The sequence below is a fragment of the Bactrocera neohumeralis genome, chromosome 5, assembly GCF_024586455.1.
Source record: "Bactrocera neohumeralis isolate Rockhampton chromosome 5, APGP_CSIRO_Bneo_wtdbg2-racon-allhic-juicebox.fasta_v2, whole genome shotgun sequence".
Classification (NCBI taxonomy): Eukaryota; Metazoa; Arthropoda; class Insecta; order Diptera; family Tephritidae; genus Bactrocera; species Bactrocera neohumeralis.
The window spans coordinates 1,725,692-1,750,181 of NC_065922.1; the positions used below are offsets into that span (position 1 = coordinate 1,725,692).

At 38.8% G+C, this 24,490-nt stretch overlaps 1 protein-coding gene and 1 long non-coding RNA gene across 2 annotated transcripts; both read left to right on the top strand.

Annotated features, from left to right (window-relative positions):
* The first annotated feature begins 3,734 nt into the window (after positions 1–3,734).
* Positions 3,735–4,609, top strand: LOC126759263 (uncharacterized). Its single transcript, XM_050473993.1, has 2 exons — positions 3,735–4,078; positions 4,153–4,609. The coding sequence occupies exons 1-2, from the start codon at positions 3,960–3,962 to the stop codon at positions 4,484–4,486; spliced, it is 453 nt and encodes a 150-aa protein (XP_050329950.1). The 5' UTR covers positions 3,735–3,959; the 3' UTR covers positions 4,487–4,609.
* Positions 4,610–14,772: 10,163 nt separating this feature from the next.
* On the top strand, positions 14,773–18,781 carry LOC126759264 (uncharacterized). The gene is made up of 3 exons (XR_007666992.1): positions 14,773–14,966; positions 17,400–17,725; positions 17,791–18,781. It is a non-coding gene; the product is annotated as an uncharacterized LOC126759264 (long non-coding RNA).
* Positions 18,782–24,490: the final 5,709 nt, after the last annotated feature.

The following is a 24,490-nucleotide window of genomic DNA, read 5'->3' on the forward strand; positions in this document are numbered from 1 at the left end:
TAACAAGCGCCGATACTGAGAATGAGCCTGCTCGCTTAACGCTGTCAGTTGCTGCCTTCAAAAGCGGTAATTAAGCGCACAAATTGGCAACTCAAATGCAATAAAAGCACAATAAATGTTTTCTCTTGCCGGGATATCATGCCACATGATTTTACAATTACACATACACACATACGCAAGCGTAAATGCAATGTTATAATGACATATCTTCTTGTTTACTTGGGATTTTTGCTCGAAGCGTTTCGCTGGACTTAAATAAAATATGAGGCTCGGTTCTGCACGTGTCCAGAAAGCGTACGTACGCACACATGCATACGTTCTCGCTTTCCTTGCCTTTAGTGAAGCGTCGGTTGTTCGCAATATTTTGCCTTCAACGTGGCCCACATTTTAACTTCATTTTCCTGGTCATGCTTAAATTTGTTTTGCTTTTGTTTTTAATTAATTTTTTATATTTTTTTATTGCTGCCTCTTATGAAGTAAATGCACCACCTGCGGTTGCCACGCAATGGCTGCTGCTGCAACAGCGATAATTGCATTAATTGCCTGTGGCTTTGCCGTGGCACACCTCACTTGCGTCGCTTGCTTCGTTGGCTCCGCCTGGCCACTCTGTTCCACTGGACGCCTGCCCATTGACGGCTGACAGCCGACGTTGCCAACAAGGGACGCATTTTTGTAATTCTCCACAACTTTTTCTTTACCTCTCTGCTTCGGGTCTTTTCAGGTCAAGGATACTGTAATGTTTAAAATAGTTATAATGGTCAACAAAATAAATAAATAAAAACAACTTAACTCTCTCTTGACAATAAAAACAACCGTGGAGCCAAATGACATTGCAATCTGACAGAATGTAAAGATCTTTAGAAAAGCTACAGCAATGCCGATGCCAAGTTTCACTTAGATTTTTTACAAATGCGAATTTTACTTGGAAATGGCTAATTGGTTCATGTCTACTAAACAAGGCCCATAAAAGATGTAGTACTCGTAAAAAAACATTTTTTATGACAGCATACATGCAGTAGCTATTTCATAAAAAAGAGTTAATAAACGACGATCGACTCAATTTTGTAAAATTATAATATTGGTTAGTCGAAAAAGTCTTTCCGTGTTTTGGTCGACCTTTTTTTGCTATTTTTCCGCTAAAGACATTATTCCATCAGTGTAAAACTTTCATCAGTGTAAATCGAAATTTTGAAATTTCCAGAAAGGAAGCGAGTGAATCATTGTTGTGCTGCAGGAACTGATACAGCATCGCTTCCGTAAACTTCACAAATTTCATTGGTGGCTTGCGTGGCATTCTTCCCTTTTTTATATAAAAATTTCAAAATATAGCAGATTTCTTCATTGAGTTTCACTCATTTTTGAACAGCTGGAACTTTTTTTCAACTTCCCCCAATTTAATCTTTGCTTAAAATCTTACCTTTCCAACACTATATGGTATGACACAGTGTGATTGGTAGCACTGGAGATATACGACTGCAAGGACATCTATTGACAAAATACGAAAAGGCTTTTACGACTACCCAATCAGAAAACAATTCAAAATAAACTAACAGAACATACACATTAAAAGAATTAAGAATAGATTTTCGGAAATTAGAGCCGGAAACTGATTTGAGGAATGTGTTTGAGTGAAGTTATATTTTTTTTTGATTGCAGAGAGTGTTATCGTCTAGGCTTACCTATGGTTCATTGCAATCGTTGATTTCCATAAATCTGTCTATTCATCCGTCGGTCCAACTGCTCAGCTCTAAAGGAACTATATCAATGTGCTTAAATCTCGAAAAGTGCTTAGGATTTGTGATAGTATTAAGTTTTAAAATCTGCCCCAACTTGTACATTCCACCTTTTTTACACGTATTAAATCAAGATGCTTTGAGTGAGCAACCTCAAAAAGAGAAAAGAAAATTTTACTTGACGAAATCGAGAGATATTGAAGAATTGGCTGTGAAGGAGCTAATGGCGAGAACGTTGACTCATGTACTCAGTGCAGTTAACGTCATCATAAGCCGATCAAATTCATGATTTTCTCCATGAAGCAGAAAATAACGGCGCAGTCATACACGAGAAAATAGAAACACACAAATATGATGCCTGCAAGAAATAGTAAATCCCAAACGAAACCCAAAGGTTTTTGCTTGTAATCATCTCTTAATTATCCTTTGAGTCCTGCCTGTGTTGAAATAAAGCTGAAAAGCCTTCGGTTTATTATATGTACGTGAAGGCAGAATTGTATAATCCTTTACATTATCAGATGTCAGCATGACTTCCCAAATATATCTACATATTGAGCTCGGGAAGGGGCTGTATGACGCGAGTGTAAATGTCAAAATGTGAAGAAGCAGCATAAAAGGCGTTTAACTTACAAAATTAATGACATTTCGAAATTAATTTTTTGCCCAACCGCTTCTCATAAAACTCACATATGTACATATGCACATAATCTTACATATAGATGTAGATACGCATACATACGTTCAATAACGCAATTATTTATACAAGGGCTTATTTCTTAGCAGACCTTGTTGTTGTTGAACACTAATGACTTGTACAAACAGTTTGCGCAGAATTTGAATCGATTTCGATGGGCTTTAATGAGTCGAAGTTAGTCGCCTACCTCGCCTCGTAGGGCGTTTCATAAACATTTTCATATAAATAAAAAGTAACGAGTTCGAAGCTCAAAATAGAAAAGACGAACATTTTTGAATATAGTGCACATAATTTCAAAGCTATATAAATATTAATGAACCTGAGCACTTCGCCGGCCTCCATTCCCGCGCCAGTCACCCGGGAAATGAAGTATGCCATAACCGGTTGAGCGGCCTAAAAAATAAAATTTACGAGCTGTTCGAGCAGCCAACGGATAAGGGCAACGTCTTGGCAGAGAAACTCTAAGAGCGTAAACAGCGAATTTCGCAAAACCGTAGCCCAAATCAGCTGATACCGTCTTGATATACTGTAGTAATTATAAAAATTGTCTTCAATATGTTTGAAATTTTCTTAAACTAACTCAATATCAGAGTCGAATGCTATTATTTATAAATATATAAACTATTTTTAATAGTTTGATTTCAGTTTTCAGTTTTCATATTTTATATTATTAGAAATTGTAATTGAAAACTTAGATGTGTACAAAACTATATATGCATATTGAGCAATGGCAACATTGTTGAAATGAAAACATACAAAGAAGGCTGATTTCCACGGGCTCAACTTTTGACACATTTTGCTCGCTACGGACGGCAACTGAGGAAGGGAGCAGCGTATTTCGCTGTTCCAGCTATAAGACAATCAGGTGCGTTTTTTCGCTGTGTCAAGGCGGGAGCATCAGTGGCAGCTGGTTGGCTTATTTGCTCGTTATGTCTGCCGAAATGTACGCAATTAGGCGATATTCAAATTTGACAGCAAATTATGGTGAAACCAGGCAAAAATAAATATTTACACACCTTTAAGCGGCGCACATAAGCAAACACACTAACAGCACACATGCGAATTTACTTGCACTATATGCTTGTGTCGTTAAGTACACACCAAAACAAACGCCACCGCGTCTGTAAACAAACTCGCTCAAAGAGAAAAGCAAGTTTGTGCCCCAGCGGTGTATTTCCCCCTGAATTGTGTCATTATGTTGAGGTTTTGCTAGAGGCGGCGGGAATGTATACTTCCAGTTTCATAAGACAAAAGTCGGCCTTGCCACACTTGAGCTGCCGTGTCACATTCGAGTAGCATACCTCTGAAGTAGAAATGAAAATCAACAATAATAAAATAACAAAATTCAAAATTCTCCTACAATTTGTTACATTTTTATTGGAAAATCAGACTGTCTTTCTGCGAGAGGATTTCAAGTATCCTAGGCTTGGTCGCTTAACGGAGGGGTGATCCATTCCGATATTTAGAGGATCAGGAAAAGCGCTGCAGAAGCATCGTTGGCAGGAAAAGCTCGAGCACAGCGCTATTTCCAAATGATGGGCAACTTGTACAGTAAAGTATGGCCGAGCAAGAAAAAGGATTCCAGTTTCTATTTGAAACCTTTGACCAAAGACGCTTCAGTGCTAAAGGCGGTCGAAGATATACAAAACCTGTAGGTCCAGCGTGCACGAAGGTTCGATGTTGAGTCTAACTATATCTTTATTGATTTCTCTTTTCTACGCCCAGCACTCCGGAGCAAGTTGAACAGCAGTTCGAAAACGTTTGCCGCGCATCCCACAAGGTTCTGCACAGCCTGACGCACAACCCGTGCCGCCTACTATCCATGCGCATCAAGCAATGCTTGGACGAAAATGTCCAGCAAATGTCCAAGTGCTTTGGCGAGATGGACGAGTATAGAAAGTGCGTGAGTGATATGATGTCGCAGAAGCTGGCTGGGGTTATCGATTTCGAAGAGCAAAAAGAAGACGACGATAGAATCAATGAAAGCAATTTGGATGTTGAAAAGGGAAATGAGCAAAGCGAACGAAAGCAGGAGAGTGAGCCAAGTAGCTGCGCGTAAGCTCCTTACGATATTTAGTGTGTAATCATGTGTATTTGTGAATATTTGTGTATGTGTGCATTTATATATTTTTTGTATCGAAGTGAGGACATTTTTTGAGGTAATAAAGCAGTAAGTAAAGGCCACTGCAAGAACTTGAGATTATAAGTTTCAAAAATATTAATGTTTTTTATGGAACTGCTGATAGATGGAATGGAGGAAGTGAATCTTCCCTAATTTCTAAACTTAAAAAAATATCAGTTTATATATGTATAAAAGGGTGCTTCTTTGTCGGAGCCGTTGATATTGATACAAATTAAGTGCTTGTATGGAAAACTTCTTTATATTACAAGATAAAAAACAAATTTGACCATCACGGATATGTGCCATACAAGCAGGCCGATCAAAATCAGTATAAAGATCTCCATAAAATATTTTTTTATTTATTAGTTAAGCTTTATTCAAATCGAAATTGGTTTCTATCAAACAATAAAGATCGGAAATTTTTTCAAACTATACCACAAATCTCGACAGTGGGAAAAATTAACATAGCTGTGTTTGTGAGCACTTAAATGCATATTTTATATGTGTGTATATATTTATGTACTCGTATATCCGTATGTACATGGTTGAAAGACATTACAATTGTATTTGCAAACATGGGTCCATCCATCAAAAGTGTCTAAACATTTCAAACAAAAAGGTGTTCACAAGCCTTCCGAAAATGTGTGTGGTTTACATATAGAATCTGCTTGTGCATTAGAGTGTTCATATGTGTAAGTAGATACATATGTACAAATATAAGCATGTATACATACAATGTACTGCTTATGACGAATGACTTCTATCACCGGATATTTGCATTTGCCCCATATGCGCACCTTCTTTGGCTGCCTTTCAAAGTCGAGTGCTGCTGTTGTTGTATTTGATTCTCTGCCACACATAAATGTTTGTGCTGTTCGTTATAGTTGACGAATGTATCTGCTATGTTTTCTTGCGGCATGTTTTCTCACATATACAATATATTAAGCGTGTATCTACATTATGAGAGATATACATACATATCTATGTTAGAGGAAGGATGCAAGCGCTCGAGCTTCTCTTTTCCAACCCAAAATGTCAATGGCTTTGCTTCTTTCCGAGCAAGTGAAATTGTTTGTGGCTGCGAGAGGTAAAACATGTATTTTGCTGTTGCTGTGACACGGGGCGGTAGACTGGACGACAGATGATAAATGAAATTTACGGGTATTAGTCAAATGCGCCTGCAAATTCCGTAAATGAGGGTATGCGCCTCATGAGATTAACGCTCGAAGTTTTGCTAGTCAAAGTAGGGCATGAGAGGCTTGCGGACCTTTCAGCTGTGTTGTTTGTTTTTCCGCACATCTGACTTTAGGCTATTGTCAATATCCTACATTTAGCCATCTGTGTTAATTTCTGAAGCTTTGCTCTATGCATGTTTTAAATTATCGTTCCTATTTTTAATTTTATTGAATTTTTACATACATATAACCATATAATATTTAAATTTATCAGTACTAGTTGTTGAATCTGTGTAAGCTAGGAAAGTTTTGCTTTGAGACGTAATTTTATCCATAGTTCTAGTATTTCATGGTATTTCAAGAAGATTTATTGATTTCCAAGCTTGAATTATATGCTAACTGAGCGATAGGTTTCCCTTTGGCTGTAAATATGGTAAGCTTTAGTATTTGCTTCAAAGCAGACTATTGGAATCAAAAAAAGTACCGCAAACAAAATGTATATAAACATATTAACAGTTATAAATACAGATATGCATTTATATCGATTTCTTCGACTTGATATTATTTCATTAGGCTTTTGGCCCCTTTTACCAGGCCTCTGCTGGAGGCGATATTTGGTATACTCATCTGTGAGAGATTTAAAGCTGATATTGTTCAATTTTCTTCTTTACTTTTGTGTTCTCGTAATTATGTTTGCAATCACTTTTACAAGTAGGATCTCATTAATCGCATTCATTATTCATTGCTCAGCACCAGTGTCTTATTAAATGAATTCTGGAATGTTTTTATTTCATCGGCTATTTGTGTGTGTGTAATGCATGTGTAATTCTCTCGGAAGCACTTAATCCACGCCTGTCCTTTCTGCACACTTTACTCATTATCTCTTCATTCCTCAGGTCTGTCCAGACTCACACAAAAAGATATCACAAATTCATGCTTGTAGTTTTTCCCATTTAAGTTTACTTTTTTCTCGTTTCATCTTGTCCAAAACACCAACAGCGTGTAGAGTGTGCTGCTCGTGTACGCCGTTGCATGTGTGTGTGTGTGTGGAAGGCTCATATGCATACAAATTACTGCTGTGGTACGTCGCTGTTTTTGCTCGTAAATATTTGCATGCATATGTGTTTTTTATGGAAATTAATTATGTCGCCTTTATTTGGCAACATTTCTAAACATGAGGATTCGCCCGGTGCTGGCTCTGTGGTGCGCTCGGCTCGTTTGTTTTTCTGCCAAAACATTGCAGACATTGTTGCCAACGTTGTTGTTGTTATTATTCTTGTTACTACTTGCAAAATCCGCCGCTGACATTCAAGACAGCGCAATGAAATTATTACATAAAAATGTATGTAGGAAAGTGTATGCAAAAGTGTTTTATTATTGCATACTTTTGGGCTGCTTCGAACCGCACCCCCCGGCGATATGAACGCTCTACCCGCTACCCTGCAGGGAACCTCTCTGCATTTCAAAGGGAGAGGGGCTTAAATGGCTTCATTTGAAGTAAAGCTGAGCAAATATGAAATTATATAAGACTAAAATACTTCGAAATAATAAATTAAGAGATTAATAGCTTTCCGATGGAAAGCCATTTTAATATAAATGAAAAACGTATTCTGTGGACCTGGATTACAACTGAAAAGTCTGAAACACTTTTTGAATAGCTTTAGGAATATATTTGTATTATTTGCCATTGTTTTTATTTTAAAATCAACATTGATATATTAAATATATTAAGTTTTCTCTCTAGATGATATTGTAAGATCCCTTTTTTTGAAAGAGGTAAAACGTGGGAGTATCTAATATATGTAGCATATAGCGAGTTACATAAAATTGTCTCAGTTTTGCTTTTATCAAAAAGAAGGAAGTGCTCTTTTGTCTCTCCTCCGAATAAATTTTAGAATTTCGCGAATATTACGTATACGCCTAGAAGACTTAGTTGTCAGTTTAAATTAATTGCTTTAAAAACATGCACACATATTCCAGTTAAAAACATATAGTTTCTGGTGGTTTGCATGTATTTTGAAATTTGTCTTCGCTTGTGCACTAAATACTTTTAATATTCTGCGGAAATTCTCATAAAAGTAGATGAAAGCACTTATCGCCATGAAGCGAAAAGCAAACCAAAGCTGAAAGTCCACCAAAACTACACTACTTTTGTATTTTTTCGACTTAGTGGTGCGAGCTCACAGCACTGCTAACTGCGGAACATGTTTGCGCCGATGATTGTGGCAGCGCGGCAACTCAGGCATATGCGTAATATTAATTTCAGCAAATATTTGCAGTTTCATTTTTTGCCACATCTTTACTCCCGATGGCAACCGCGACGATGACGCTGGCGATGCTCAGAATGGCGACTCTTCTGTTGGCGGGAAGTGCGCGCATGAAATGAAGAAGTAATGCAAACAAAGAAAAAGCGCGTGTAAATATGTATGCGGCACTGTTTTATTATTTCACTACATTTATTTTATTTTCGAGCGTACTTTTTATTTCCCTCAAACTTTGCATTGGTTATTTTTCGTTATTGACTTCATACGCGCTGTCGCTTGTGCAGCCATCGTACTCCGGTAGTCATCAATTCCGTTATTTTTCTATCTCCCTCCACTCACTTCTGTCACTTTTAATGGCGTCGCCCAGATTTATCTATTAACTTCGCTGTCAGTGCACGCGCTAGCTTGTTTTTTTCTCGTCTTTAACCCACCTCCTTGGCGCCAAGCACTTCGTGGTCTATTTACTGTGTACCATAGAGTAGCGAAGTGTAGCTTTCGCTTCGCACATTAGAAACGCGAATCACATAAAAGCAATAAACTTGTGTCCCTGTCGAGCAAATATTGATGGTCTGCCAAATTTCACAAGCAATTTCGAACACCCGATACAATGGCGCCATCGTGGTGTGCCGTTACTCAATCGTTGCACGATTGTTGTATCAATGTTTTACTGTTACTGCATCGTTGTTCTTTCTGGTTTTGCACGAGTATTTTTACCGGCGAGGGAGGGTGGAATGACGGCTGGCAGTAGTGGCGGAAGTTGCCTGAAATCTGCTTTGATAATGACACTCAGCTTTGACAATATTATGCTGATGATATTCCAATAAAGTGGCGCTTCTCTGTCTTTACAGTGGGCAAATTTGAATTCACCTCAAATTTATATACTAACTACAGAGGAAAGTGCGAAATATTACATAATATTATAGTTTCCTCCAAATACGAGGAGTTGATAATGAATAAAATAAATTAATTCGGGCGCGACTAAATAACCATGTTCTCCTTTTGAGACTGGTACAAAGCTTAAAGGAGGCAATCTGCAGCGATCAAAGGAGTTTTTTTTTTGTATCTAAAGCTCGGACAAGGATTGCGATTAGTGAACTCACTTAAGACAGGCAACTGATCCTATTGAAATATCTTATTATAATGCATATTTTAGAAATTTATTAACCGGTGGTTGCGAAGTGTTCTGATCTATCTTTAGATATAGTCAGTTCCCTAATACTTAGGTGAAAAGATAAAGAAGTTTCTGATTGACCGGCGCAGTAAAATACTGAGCTAGACAGATACTCCACATGGAAAGGCAAGAGACACTTTATAAAGTTGTTCTTCTTATCAACTCTTTTATTTGTTTTGGTAGAATCCCACTCTAAGCGGGTTACGGTCTTCTGTGTGACTACAGATTTTTCCTCACTTGCAGGGCAGTGATCTGGACCTCACACTGAATCCTTTCTCTATTTTTGTGAGCATACATTCATCGAAATCAAATTGCTGCTTTTCTCTACTTCTAATTCCTCTTCGATTCGCTAAGTTACTGAATTCTCTTTGTTCTTTTTACAAATGAGCCCACTATGCGATTCCGTAAGGAGCAGGTTGCTTTTTTAGAGAGATAATGTTTCTGCCAGTGTTTGTGAGGCACAGCATAATGGATGAAAACGTGAGTGATTATGCTTGGCGGTCCATTTGCAAAATGAGACAATATCGAACTCATTATTATGCCTTTTAGTACAATAAAGTCGGCTGTGGACCTTTATTTCACTTTATAGTATTTTTTCTCGTTTCTTTTGCCCCCTTTCTTTGCGATTGTAATGGGCGTTTTGCTGTTGTATGTCTGTACTGTGGTCAGCTATTCAAAGCACATCGGTCTTCCACAATCATGCCTGTCCAGTTTTGGACTCGACAACCGCTGCGAGTCCGAGGGCGACGTGACCTAAAGCTGCGCCCATATTTTAGCACTTAAAAACACGCTTTGACATCTAACAAGCTGTCTACTGACTAAACAGCAAGCTCTTGATAAAGGGCACATACTTATACAAAGTGGCGGCCACACATGCTCTCACACTCATAGAACCTTCATATTAATAAACGTATATCTATACTTGCGGTAGGTTTGCCTGAATGGGAGCGTGCGACTCCAAAAAAGTTGAAGCGAAACTTATTACGAGTTATTTGCTGTTTATGTTTGCTGGCATTAATGAGCAATCGCTCCGCCCGGGTAGCAGCAGCGGAATAATCAACAGTGCGCCTTTGAGTGGAAATGGCGCGCCTTTGTCCGTTGTTATCCTTGGCGGGGGAGGGGGGACGGTGTTGGTGCGTAAGCGGGGGCCGAAAGCGGATTGTGAATTACGGATTATGCTAATATCTCATTTTGTGCTCAAGTGCCGCTCATTATGCCTCCGAAGTGCTTGTTGCGAACAAATATGGATGGCGGTGGGCGGCGATTGTTTGTTGGTGCTCACTAAGTGATGTAGTAAAAGAAGCGAGGCGTCGGAGTGCTTGCTGCGGCTAAGACGCTTAATGAAAATGCAAAAGTTTTCCAGAACTCAGGGTTGCTTTGAAATTAACCTTTAATTTTTGCCTTGAAGTAAATAGTAAAAATTAAGAAACTGCAAATTTCTGGTATATTATTAATAAGTATGTACTTTTAAGGAAATTATAATTTTTAGAGCTTAATACAAATAAAAACTTATTAAAAAGTCATTAATCAGTAGGATCTGCGCAAGGATCTCTATATCTGAGTTTCAGCTTCACCTTTTTCATTTCAATTGGAAATAAATGCATAATTACTTTGCTCTAAGAAACTTTCAAAATTTCACCCAAATTGTCGTTAAAGTTATAGTTCTTTCTGAAAAGACTACAAAATACTTGTTTCTCGGTGCTCGTGCTGTCGGCTCAGAAATCAAGTGAAATACGACGTTTAATATACCACAGAAATACACATACATTCAGTGATAGATTTAATACCTAAATAATTATTTTGGTCGCACCTCGTTAGAGGGTTAAACCTCGAACAAATGGATATAAAAGCTGTGCATCTTTAATTCTTGTAAACGTAAACAAATTTGTTAAACTAAGCATGATTTTATCCACTATTAACGCACATACCAAATTTATATGTATGTGGAAGACGCCGAGGAGAGGTGGGAGAAGGTGATTAACGTAGGGCAGTTAACTGGAAAGACTTTGCAAAGTTATGGCGGCCATGGTCAAGACGCACTGGCGCGCCAACCCTCTGCCGTTCGGTAATCCAACTAAAACTTTGCAGAGCTCCACATTTTACTTTTTGATTTATGCAATGCTCTCCGCCTATCGTTGTCCAAGAATGCTTGATTTCTGGCTAATGGCTTTATAATAAAGCTAAGCAAAGTTTTATTGAAATATCTCGAATCTAAGGCGAGTGAAACTATTTGAAAACAAACAAAAACTTTTACTTTTGGGGGTGAAATTGAGAAGAATTGTTGGCCGAAGTTCGAATATCCCAACCATGTTGTTATGTTTGGTTATGTGTGTATACATAATTAATGGAGTTCATATGAAAGCCGCTGGCGATTTGCTGGAGGGATGTGGACCCACATGCTTGTAAGTTTTTGTTTATTTTGCATAAAGATAGCAATAAGCGAATCATAAGCGAATGCTCTGAAGGAGGGGACTGTTTTTTTAAATTTTTTGAAAAATTCCTATGTTCAAAGTTTTAATTAAATGCATAGATGCAGAGGGCCACCGGAAGTGGTAATTGATCCTTCAGAAGCGTTAACGGCTGACTCTCACTCAGAAAAGCTTGAGTAAAGAAAATACTGTTTTGTTTATTCATTTGGCCATTTGAGATGCTGCTGCAATTTATACGCACCAATAAAAGCACCATTTGTATAGAAGGGAGTGTGTAGGAAATTCCGAATATTGCCCTAAATATATTTGGAAAGCGAAAAGAGTTTATTGTGCGCAGGGTCCTACTAAGAACGCGTAGTCCACAACTAGGAAGGAAGGATGCAATGAAACAAGTACACTTCCGGATCAAAAGATGTTGGTGGTTTTAAGCCAGTTTGCCAAAAATACGAGAATTTTTAAAAACTTGAAGTTTACCTTGTTATCGCTAACAAATCGGGGCTGCATAGCAGCCGCCCGCACATGCTCCAAGTAGCATCGCTAAAGAGTGGGTCAACGCGTGCCTAGAACTAATGCGTGTATAGCGTTTTGTGGCGATTAACCCCTCCATTGGATTGAGTAAGTAAAGCGGCGAGTGAAAGGCATCAACTAAGCCTGCCGATGAAAGCCCACTTAGCATAGGTTGCCACGCGCACACGGCAGCGAATAGAAATTCGGAAGCATCAACGTTCGAAAATCATGCGAAAGGAAAGTGAGGGCATGGACATCGGAGTTGCCGTGCTAAGGAATGGCAAAAACTTCTTGTATTTGACTTTTATCCTGCGGAAGCCAACTCAAACATTTGCGCTCGCCTTAGTCAATGTCGATACTCGTTCCAATCTTGAGCGCGCAAAGCAGCATGGAAAGACATATATTCTGGCAACTAACAAACAAGCGATTCAGGCTACACACAGACATGTCTTGATAGATATACCGAGAAGTAGGCTGCCAAATCAGCGCAAAGTTAAATGTGGGGGAGTAAAGGACTTTGGAAAAAGGGCAGAGTCAGTGAAATTGTTGAAAGACATAAATGCCAGATGAAATGTAGGGAGAAAAGGAGGAGGAGAGGGAGCAACAAGACAATGAAGTTGTACGCCACGGGTGTGGTCATGCCACATGTAAGCATATTCTCCTGCATATGCACTCTACTCGCTCTTATCAAAACATCGAGCAGTCAGTAAGTCAGTCCAAAGCGAAAAAGCGGTCGACTGTCAAACCACAGAAGAGTATGAAAATGTTTGCTCTGCACTCAATGAACCGCACTCAAAGCGTTGGCATGCGTCCTCCTTTATGGAGTGTGTTATCTTTGATTTTTATGGTTTTGTTTTTCCTTTTTATTTCCTTCAGTGTTTTTGCAACTACTTTCCTCTTTGTGCCACTAAAACTGCGCTTTATGGTTTCTCTATGGTTGTATGTGTATCCGTATCGCGAGTGCTGACAGCTGTACGTATTCCCAAGTTGTTGCCATTTGGACTTACCCTGCGACATGGACGCACTTGCTGTAATCGTGGCACTGCGAGTATTGCTGAAGTAATGGCAGAAAGCTGATTCCTCGTATGCGAAATCTCAGTGCCACGTGCTATTGAAGGCATTGAATTGGATTCATCCTACTTCATATACTTATAAGGATATTAAGGTTGTTCTCGGGGCTTTCTTAAAATGTCAATTAATCAAATGGTGTTTAGTCAAACACTCTTCATCATAATCGTACACTTATAATGGACTCAGTCTTCATCATTCAGAGCACAATAGACAACTGGTAAGAAGAGAAACTTACACAAATTCATCTCAGCCAAAGCCATGTAAGCGTTTCAAAAAATACCGACATTTGTCATCGAACACAGGAAGGGTTTTCAAGGGAAGGAAGGGTATTCGCACGTCAAACGTCATTTGGCGTGAGTAATCCAATAACTGCAATCATACTCAAAGTGAATAAATATTTACATACAATTTTACGCCGTGTGCTGGATGTCTATATTCTCAGTGTATGTTGACATATTCAAGGTCGTCGAGGTGCTACGGCGAACCCATCTCTTTCCACCTTCCGTTGCATAAAGTGCGCCCGCTTGCAGCTTTGAGAGTATGACAATTGAGTTACTGGCTGTTGCGCCTCCTCCACTACTTGGAGGCAGCAAATGGAAAAAATGTCACCAATAGTCCTCAGCTCCATGCCATAACTTTCTTATGACCTTTTCATGTGCTCCTCTGATCTATTTCTGTCAGCTCGTTTGCATTCAGCGCGGGGACATTTCACTTAGCGCAACCGTTTCTGCACCGTCCGCGGAATACCAGCCATTTGTGATAGTGACAGTGACAATGACATGACTGGCACCGACGCTGACGCCGACGATTCAATAGAAGCGAAAACGGGGCTGCGGAACGGCAGAGGTGCCATAATGGAATATGTGAAGGATTGAGCACATTTAACATTACCAAATCAACCGTCATCGCGAGTGATTCAACTCCGTCGCACGCGCACGTACCCCCTACCCATACACACACATCCGCATTGACACAAGTATGCAAGCATACAAGTGTATGCATTATCATAATACACTGCAGCTTCTCATTCGTCATTGTAAACGTCAGCTTCAGCAGCAATAGGAGCACGGTCTGCTGACACCGCTGTCATCAACCTCAACCATGAATGTTGGCAAATATTTAATTAGTTGTAGTGGTGAGGCACGGTGGAAGCGTGGAAGGCGATTCATGCCGGAATGTCAAAGCCGGGCAGAGGAGGCGGTGTGGGTGGCATTGAAATGTAGTTTCGCATTCATCACATTCATATTTTTCCACCACGTTTGTGGTTTTTTCTCACGCGTGCTTTCTGCTTTTGATGACGTTCGTTTATTCATTTGTCGTCTATTCATAGCGTTGCCATCAATTTCAATCTCCTTGCCGTCTTGCGAGGGAATACACATCTGAAGGGCCACCTTTACATGTACATACATATATGTATTTGTACGTGAGCATGCGGAATTATAGAATCTGCCGTGGACCTCTGAGCTGTCGTCATATAAGTACATATATGTATGTCTGTGTATGCATACATATGCGCTCACTCATTTGAAATTTATGAATTTGCCTGCGTTTTTGTCTTGAGACTAATGAATTTGTGTGGATTGATGCAGTCTCATTCGAGCTCTGAGTAGTGTGACTAGAAAATTGATTTCATATATGAAATCAACAAGATCTGCAAGCTTATTTCACTTTCAAAAGTCAGTGTTCCTATGTTTCTGCATTTATGCAGTGGTCGGACCGCATAATGTCTGAATCCTGCGTCTCGTTTTAGAAGTGTGAGAAGACAGACGAGAAGATCCAAGCCACTTCCTACGTGACTAGGTAATTTAATTTGAGGTATTTATGGTTTTAATCCAGCTCGGTAGGCAAATCATGGCTTAGTTACCTTTAAAGTATGGCCAACATTTTTCTCTCTCAAAAAGGATTCTACTGAATCTAATTTTCTTAAGGGGCAAGTGTGGCGAAACACTCTCCAGCGTCTTTGCAGGAAGCGGGCAGTAAGCCCGATATGCAGTGATGTGAAAATCAGTGATTTTTAGCGATTGAAAATTCAACCGATATTTTCGGGAATGCTTAATTCCAATGAAAACAATGCTCCGGAGGGTGTTTAAAAGTAAAAAATTAAAATGAAAAATTCCCTCACAAAATACACAGAACGAACACACCGTTCGAGAGTACATGTGGTTTACGTCAAAAATAAAAAGTATATACTTGAAAGCAAATAAAAAACAAAGGGCTGTGCAAATAATAAAAAATGCATATTTAATTACGTAAGTATGCAACGAGTTCAAATGTGATTTTTAAAATTTTGTTATGCAATTATTTGCGCACATGCCACATAACTGTTATTTAAAAACCCGAAAACGAAAAAAAAAAATAATCCCAACATACTTATATTTGCGAAGCATGAGTGCTTAAATACTTTATTTACTTGCATGTGTTTGCTAGTGCTCTTGAAAGCGCAAAAAATGTTAGGAACTTTTTGCGGATTATGCAAATGAATGTGGAAGTGGTTGATGCAGATAAAAATTTAATTTTTTATTTAATTTACTTGTAAAATCATAGAGAGCTTTTTACATCATTTAATGCGAAAAAAGATTGAAGCGAGTGTTTAAAGATTTCAACGAGGTCATGTTAAATTCTCGCTTTCAAAGAAATAATTACTCATACGCCCTACCACCGGTGATGGCGTTGGGTACCACGGGACTGCGAATATTTTATTGTTTAATTTCAATTTTTATCAATGATTTCACTACCCATTACACTAAATACCTGTCGATTTTCACCAAATATTTTTTTTTGTTTTTCAATTCAAACAGTTCTAACTTTTCATATGTGGCAGCTTGAGTGTCGTTCACCACAGGTCAAGCTTTAGTTGAGCAACTGCATCGGTCGCTCACCACATCGACATAAGCCAAGCTGCTGATTTTGCTTCTATTTCACGTTGGTTGATGCAGTTGCCACTACTGCCGCTCCCTCCGCTTTCTCTGCCCTACACGCCTAATTGATTTATAAGAAAGTGTTTCGAACTCTCCACATCATCATTCATACTGCCACACCAGCGCCACGCGACGTTGACGGGCGTATACTCGAACATATACACAGCGCATTTGAGCGTGTACTGAGGTCGCCTACACAAACCTGTTCTTCAATGGATGTGTGTTTGCATGCGAGCACGTCCAGAGTGAAGGACCTTTTTTGTGGCCATGTGGCCAATCCTGTGCACAGCCAGTCGTGTGCTCTGCACTTTATTTCGTGCGAAAAATATGTAACGAAAGAGAGTTGAGTGCTTGGCGTCGTAGCTACTGCACAAACCTAACTGTGTAGGTCAGTCACTATTTCGGTGGCCGCAATTCATTTGGCATGCAACCAGCATTTGATTCTTCGCTGCCGGAGCTGGATGCATAAGTAGACGGGGGTGTGGATATTGGTCGCCTCTTCAGCGTGTGCTGCCCGACCCACCTCCCGACATTTGATTAAAGCTACTGTCGCAATAATAGCAAAAACAATTGCTGAGGGCGCGTTGACGATGCCGATTCATTTATTGCTCGCTGTCAGCGCTTCTCGTGCTGTCACATGCAGCATTTGAAATGAGTTCCCAACAGTTCTACGTCAATTCATAACTAAGGCATGCAATATGTAAAATTACATTAGGGAGGTGTAGGGTGAATTTCGAAATTTATTTTATAAAGAATTAGGGGAGACGTTTTTAAAATTTTTTTAAATTGGTTGGTCCTGCAGTTTGAAGCCTCTGCATAATCGTCTACCGATTTTTTTTGTTTTCAGTGCAAACTTAGTTTAATAATATTTTTTTTCCTCATAATAGACAGACTGTGAGGCCCAAAATTACTAATTTTTTAATCAATGCTCACTTGGTGACTTAATATAAAATTTAGCGCTTTAGCGCATTCCAAATACAATGGAGGAATATACGTTTTTTTAAAATAACGCCGGACTGATACAATGATTCCGACCATACCAAGTACAATGGTCTTTTTTGTATGAATGCACCATATGTTTTTGTGCGATTTTTTTTAAATTTAATCCTTGAACAAATAAACTGTTGGATTGCAGGAGTTGGCAATAACCATCAGAGGAAAGTCAAAGCTCTGGACTAGCAATGCTCTCAAGAAAAGGGCAGCTCAAAAATGTCTGAATACCCTGAAAATTAATATTATTTTTATTGAGACAGTTGAAAATTCATGTATATTTATATACTCAGAAATTTGAATGCATTTGTCTTTTATGTTTTAGGTTAAAACACAACAGGATTGCTCACAATGTCAATTACTTTGGATATTATGGCACGCCAAGCGCCCTTTCGGGTGATGCTGATGCTACAGCGTACGCTAACTGTTCTTCCAATGACAAAAAATGGATGAGCCAGAGCAACCAGAAAAATAATCAAAATTAATCGCAGCATCAGAGCCATCCGCGTGGCAATGCTTCCATATACCAGGATATGTCAAGCAAGGAAGAGGTAAAGCAAAATATGCGAATGCTTGACGAAGCACGCTGCGGAAACTGAGGTTTCTTGACGTGCGCCATCAGTAAAAGTTGTAAAAACAACAAACTTTTCGGTAACTTATGCACATCCATCGATGGTTTATGCTGTTTTTGTTATTTGTCATGTTTTTCTGTTCAGTAACCGGAAGAAACTAAAATTTGCTCTATTATAATCACAAGTCGAAAAGAAAAGCTTGAGAGCTGGTTGAACGGAGGAAGCGGAAGCAACGGTGCCATTGAGACCATGGAAATAATAAACGAGGGAGTACTTGCAGACAACTGACGAACGAGATGGACTCAGGAAGATGATAAAGAAATTGATAAACAGAGTTCTTACTTACTCAGTTAGATAAGTTACATTAAGAAATAAAGAGTAAGGAAGGTTTAAGTTTGGTTGTAATCGAACATTTAATACTCTTGCAACTTGCGGTATTGACGCCGGCTTGTTAGAGTAACGAAAATCATTACTGTAGTATAATATAATTTCAGATATTTTCGACATTAAACCACACTCATGGCCACGCAAACCTTACCACTAAAAATTTTCAAGTATTGTGCATATTTGACTACATTTTATAGCGGTACTTTTTGCAGTATATATTACATATTGACATATTATTAATCAAAAATATTAAAAAACTAGTTGACCCCGCAGGCGTTGTCTTGCGTGAAATTATGTGTTTTGAAATGAAAAGAAAATTGAATTTACGTTGTGTTAAAAACCATCTATTTTCGATTTTTCTAAATTTTTTTCAATGTAACGCAGCTTGATAAACAACATTTTTTGGTTTCTGTTCCGGTGCGTAAATGTACATAGAAGACGGTTTTCCAACTCATGAGCACGTCACGTATAGCTGGCCGTGTGAAAAACATGGCATTTCCAGATTTATGCCACACACTTCCAACGGATAACAATAATAAGTTATCAAATTATTGCTTGCCCAGACGGACAGGCGGGCGGACGGACAGACAGTCGGAATTCAACTTGTCTCGTCATCGTGATCATTTATATATAACTTTATTTCTAATTCTATTATTATTAGTTGATGTAAACAACCGCTAGATGAACAGAACCATTTACTCTGTAGCAACCGGCTGCAAGTCTATAAAAACATAATATATGTTATGGATTTTCATTGTGTTGTCCATAAAATTGTGCAATGTTGAAATAATTTTGTGTCTTAGCTAAAGAGAGCCAAAATGTGATTTTACACTCTTGGAAAAGTGTGGACTACCTGACCGCCAGTGGCACCAGGTTAAAGACAATCTGGTCTCATTGCTGTTGAATAAACTTAAAGATAATCTGAGTCTGCATGACTTTTATTTTTCTAAAAAATTTACGGCTTTGTCATTTGCTTATTTTTACTGCAAATCTGCAAGTTCGATGAAGGTCATAACGTGACATTTTACTATGGAAACCGTTGTCAACAAGAAACGAACGGAAACTAAGGGTAATGAGAGAGTTATCGCTACACGAAGTTCATTTAACATGCCACAAATCAATATGATTTGAGAAGTTGGTGAAGCTCTTCGACAACTGGCTACAACATTGGATACTGAAATAACAGCAACAATGTGGCAGTTCACTGTGATCTGTGTGCAGCACTGAAGCAATTCAAATTGTGTGTGCAAACAACCAACTTTAGTAACACAAGCACCGCTGCGAGCATGTGAACAAGCCAGAGCATCAGCCGTCGAAAATGAGAGAAGCTTCTCTCTAAATTTTTCTTTCAGCGTTTATTGTCATAATTTACTTCGTCCCTTAGCGGTCGTTACGGTTGTAGCATCAGATACTGTCAAATTCTTAAAGCAAACCACCACATCCTCAAGTCCGTCCTTTCTACCTAGAAAATTTAAACAGTTCTAGGTTTTGTGAGTTTAATAGCTCTGTGCGACTGTCACATGTGAGCTAGTGAAATGCCAAGCAATTTTCACATTATTACAGAAGCTGCTGGCATTCCTCGATTCCAACCTTTGGGGAGTCAAATTGCTGCTCGTTGCTTCGATCGCACGGTCGCAATCTGGCATGCTCCCGGGTTGCCACAAATCATAATTCAATAATCAAATTCACATAAAAGCGGTTTGCAATACTACAACAATAGCCATAATAGCTGAACTGGTTGTTATACTAGCCACAAATATATACAACAACATATAGGGTGTATGTATGTCAGGACTATTTTATTGCCCTCGGTCGACTCTTTGAACTTGTAACTAATTCGAACGGAAGCTCTATGGCACTGCATCGGCAACGAACGGCGCAATCCGCAAGGGTCCTTTGTGAGTGAGCGTTAATCCCTGATAGCCCATCCTCTTTGTAGACATGTGATAGTGCCATTTTTCATAGCAAATACATCTTTGGGAGTAAAATTCACAAACGTGTAGGAGAAGGGTAAATTGAATACGGAGTACTCGTTTCAAATGTAGACCAAGCACACACTTTGGCATCAAAGATATCAAAGTAGTGATACCCGGTTCTTTTACGAGTGTAGGTATTTGGTGGCGTGTGTATGCTGCAAGGCAGAACGTTGAGTCCCAATGGCATACACCGAAATAAAGCACAATAACAACAGCAAACAGTTAGGTAGACGGCAAGAAATAGATTAAAATGAAAGAACAAGAAAAAGCAACGTCAAAATCGGCCAAGGGACACTTAAGCCCAAAGATGAGTCCACAAAGATTAATTTTTATAATCACCCAAAAAGCTTCAGCAGCGCAACGCTGATTACGGCGCGGCTGGCGTCACAGAAGTGGGCCCACAGCCGCAGAGACCGTCACACCATGAGCACCAACAACAACATTAGCCGTTACGCCAGTAGCAGTTACAAGCAATTTGAGCAAATGTTATTGTGGGCGAATCGAGTTTCATTGTGGTCACCCGGATGAAGCTCGAAATTTCCATGTTGTCAAGGTGTGTGACTGTGTGGTGTTGGTGTAGCAGTATGTACATACATATATGATATCTTGTGAAGCCATCTTATGTCACTATTATCCTTAATTGGAGAATGAAGGAAACTCAAAGGACAGGAATTACAGTATCCTTGGCAATTGAAGTTGGCCAGACCAGGTGTATGTACATATATTTGTGTGTACGCTTGTGCCCATTAAGTTCACACGATGGAGCGTAAACGAACACTTGTCTCTCTTGATGCGGTCTAAGTTGCCGTTTATTTATTTATTTCAGCTAATCGAATTCGAAATTGAATTACAACTATTGATAGCTTCTGGAAGCTGAATTCAGCTTTATTTTCTTGTAGGCGGCTGCCTTGGGGCCGACCAAATGCAGTGTACACACGAAGACGGCAAAGAGCCAGTGTCTGTAATCCCTTGCTCAGCATGTCCGTCTATATATGTAGCTGGCATGTTTGTACATGCACTAAACCTCGTATTAAGCGCTCGCCTGAAAAAGAAAATCGATTCGCATTCAAATAGAAATTGAAATATTTGCTGCAAGAGGTCTGAAAGGATTGCAATTTATTTTGGCCACAAAGCAGAGCACACTCACAAGTCCTGATATTTTGTGTTGCATTTAATCCCGTCTATAACCAAAGGGATCACCACGACGTTCGAGGCAATATTGATTTCCATTCGGTGCTTATTTGGTCATGTGTTGCAATGTACAGGGCCAGAATGTAGCAAATTTCTCCTCTTATGTATGTAAGTGTAATACGAGTTAATTGGCAAATTTTTCAAGCAAATAGGAAGAGTTTGTTAGTGGCACTTCACGAGGCTGATTGGAAAAGGTTTTCCAATTTGTAAATACCGTTGCGTTTTGAATTAGAAGAGCCAATAAAATATTTGAAGCAGCTGTAGAAGTGCTAGCGAATGGTCACGAGTGCGGAACTCTGCCCCGTAATGAATTGAAGGGCGCTCAACAAATACACATTTGAGTGTTTAATGTGGAAAATGTAGGCTCACTGAGATTTCTTCGAATGTAGAGGACTCTAAATTTTTTCTGGATTTCTTCGACGGTAGTTTATAAACGCTTTCCTGCTTTTCTTTGTGCTGCGTTGATCTGTTTAATCGGCTTTGGGACCTAAGCAGCTTTGTTAAATATTGCAATGAATGCATGAAAAATGCAAAGAGTCAAAGAGTGTCAATAAATGTTCGAAGAAGAATTAAAAAACAAATACTGGAAATTTTCTAAAAATACAGAAAGTCTTTTCAGCGTTCTTTTGTGAAATAACGAAAGTCTCGCCTCTATTTTCTTCCTTTTAAATAGAGGAATGCAAAAGAAGACCTGGCACGATGAAAATAATAATTATTAATTTGCGTGTACATGAGTGGACTCTCAATTATGTAACGAAACATTAAAACTTATATAAGAAAACATAAATGTATGTTTATGTGTGTGTTTGACTGCTCATCTCCATGGAAGCGAATACTCGTCAAGAGAATAAATATTATGAGCATATTTGCTACACGACACTCTTTAGAGTACTTGATTAAGATCCCGATTGCAATACATTCAAGAGTACATACGAGTATTTAGTAGTACACATTAACTTCATGCTTATTTATTTATACATTGGCTTGACCACTCATATCATGGTTTAATATCTTGGCCTTTTTCTTCCGAAAATGAATACAGCATTTACTGTATAAACACGTCGGAGAATTAATATGGAAGGCTTTAGTACGCACTCACAGGCGCATAAAAGTGTTTATGCTTGTATAAGAATATGCAATATTAAGCACAAATACAAGAAGGTCCGAGAACGTATGAGTTGGAGTGTGTTTTGAAGAAGCTGCCAGCACGAAAAGTACATAAAATAAAATTCTGTTTACATTTATTGGCATTGGTGAGGCTTTCGCAAGTCCAGAAATATTTTATTTGATCACATTTTAAGTGAGAGCAAACACGAATAAACGATATACGACTTGACGGTGTGTGCGTTTGGACTCATAATACTGGGTAAGCACCAATAAATAAGTAAATGCGAGCACACATGGAAAGTAGCACGAAAAATAGGACGAACACAAAGACAGAAAGACAGAAAATCGAAGAGAATGTTGGTAGAATTAATGCCTCAGCAGTGAAGTGGAGACCAGTGCTTGAGATGTAAGCCAAAGTTCGGCTTCGAAACATGCACGCATCTACATATAAGCACTTGCGGACGCATTTACGGCACGTGAACAAACAGAAAATTATATTAGAATAACAAAGTGTCTAGGAAAACTAACCTTTGAGCTTGTGTGGCAGCAGGAGCGGACGAATATAAAATTGTGTACAAATTCATGCCTGCAAATGTGTTTGATTGAAAGTCAAATTGCCATTCCTCCGTCGAAGGTCACATCCGCCAGTTTGTCTTTCCGCCTGAGTGCTTGACGGTAGTTGACAGTAGTAGGATATCCCGTTAACGAAACTCTTCTTTTATTTACTTAAAAAAAAAATGTGGCGTTATTAATTTCATATTACTTTCATACACAGTTTCTATCCTACGCACATGCCCGATATGCAAGTTCTGAAAATTTCATGTCGACATACATACATACATATGTACTCTGTTATAGAGTAGTAAGAAGTAGAACTGGGCAGCATACGATAAGCCGTTCTCACTACCTATTCCAGGATACAGTTATCCATTTCCACTTTTAAGAACCTGGTCCCATTATTTCGAACCTGGTTTAACTGATATAAGCGATCAGTGCATGTTTATGTTTATTTCCGTACGATTTAGAGACACGCACTATCGCTCAACCTCGAGCTAGGCTACCTGAAACCCTTGCACAGTTGGGCAACCACTAAAAGAAACTAGTTAGTCGCTTCATTGAATTATCATTAACATAAGCGGAGACACTTTAATAAAAATGTTCACATTACGCCATGCACTCATACAGGTGCGAGCAAATGCATATGTGTGGTTGTGTGCATGAGTTTGCATCAAGTTTAGCTGGACACCGTGAAAACAATAACAAATATCGTAATTGCTTATAAAGTTTATGTGGAGGTACCCAGCACACAGTGGCGTAGCTAGGGGGGGCGTAGGGGGCCGTCGCTCCTGGCGCAACGTCTTGGGGGGGGGTTCCGGCAAAACGATTATCGCTGCTTTTTAATATTCAGAAAAATACTTCCACAAATTTATTTACAAAATCTACATATATAAATAAAAATGAATCGTCAAAATGTACATATGTATGTACGCGCATAACTCAATAACGCCTGGACCAATTTGGCCAATTCTTTTTCTTAAATGTTTGTTGAAGTTCAAAGATGGTTTTTACGGCCATACAAATGTTATTCATACATATGTACATACATACATATAAAAATGAATGTTTGTTTGTTAGCAACACTAAGAGAACGGTTGAACCCATCTTAATGAAATTTTTAAAGGTTGTTTGTTGTGGATCGGGAAAGGTTTAGAAACAAGACACCTTATACTTTTATTGAGGAGAAGTCGGAAAATTGGACAGTTCCAAAAAGTAACATTTTCCATACATATTTTTTTTTAATTTTTGTTTGATTTGTTTTTCAATATTTTGATTTGTAAATTATTTGAATCGTTCAATTGCGGTCGCTTGCTTTTTTATTCCGGCTATCAAAAGGAAAAATTATTGAAAATTATTCAGTGAAAACTTTATGTATGGTTGAGACGATGTGATCAATTACAGATTGAAATTTGTTACGAAGCCACGAAGAGGTCGCGCTATATTGGTCGGCGTTCTTTTTGCCATCAACGTATGGCAGCCCAAGGAAAGGCAAGAAGTACTCCCAAAATGCGATGACATACGTGCGGAATTATGGATCGGATCAATCAGCTAGCGATCGTAACGATATCACAGCACGACTTATTAAACAATAGCTGCAATGTTTGATAGTCTTTATCTTGAAGTAA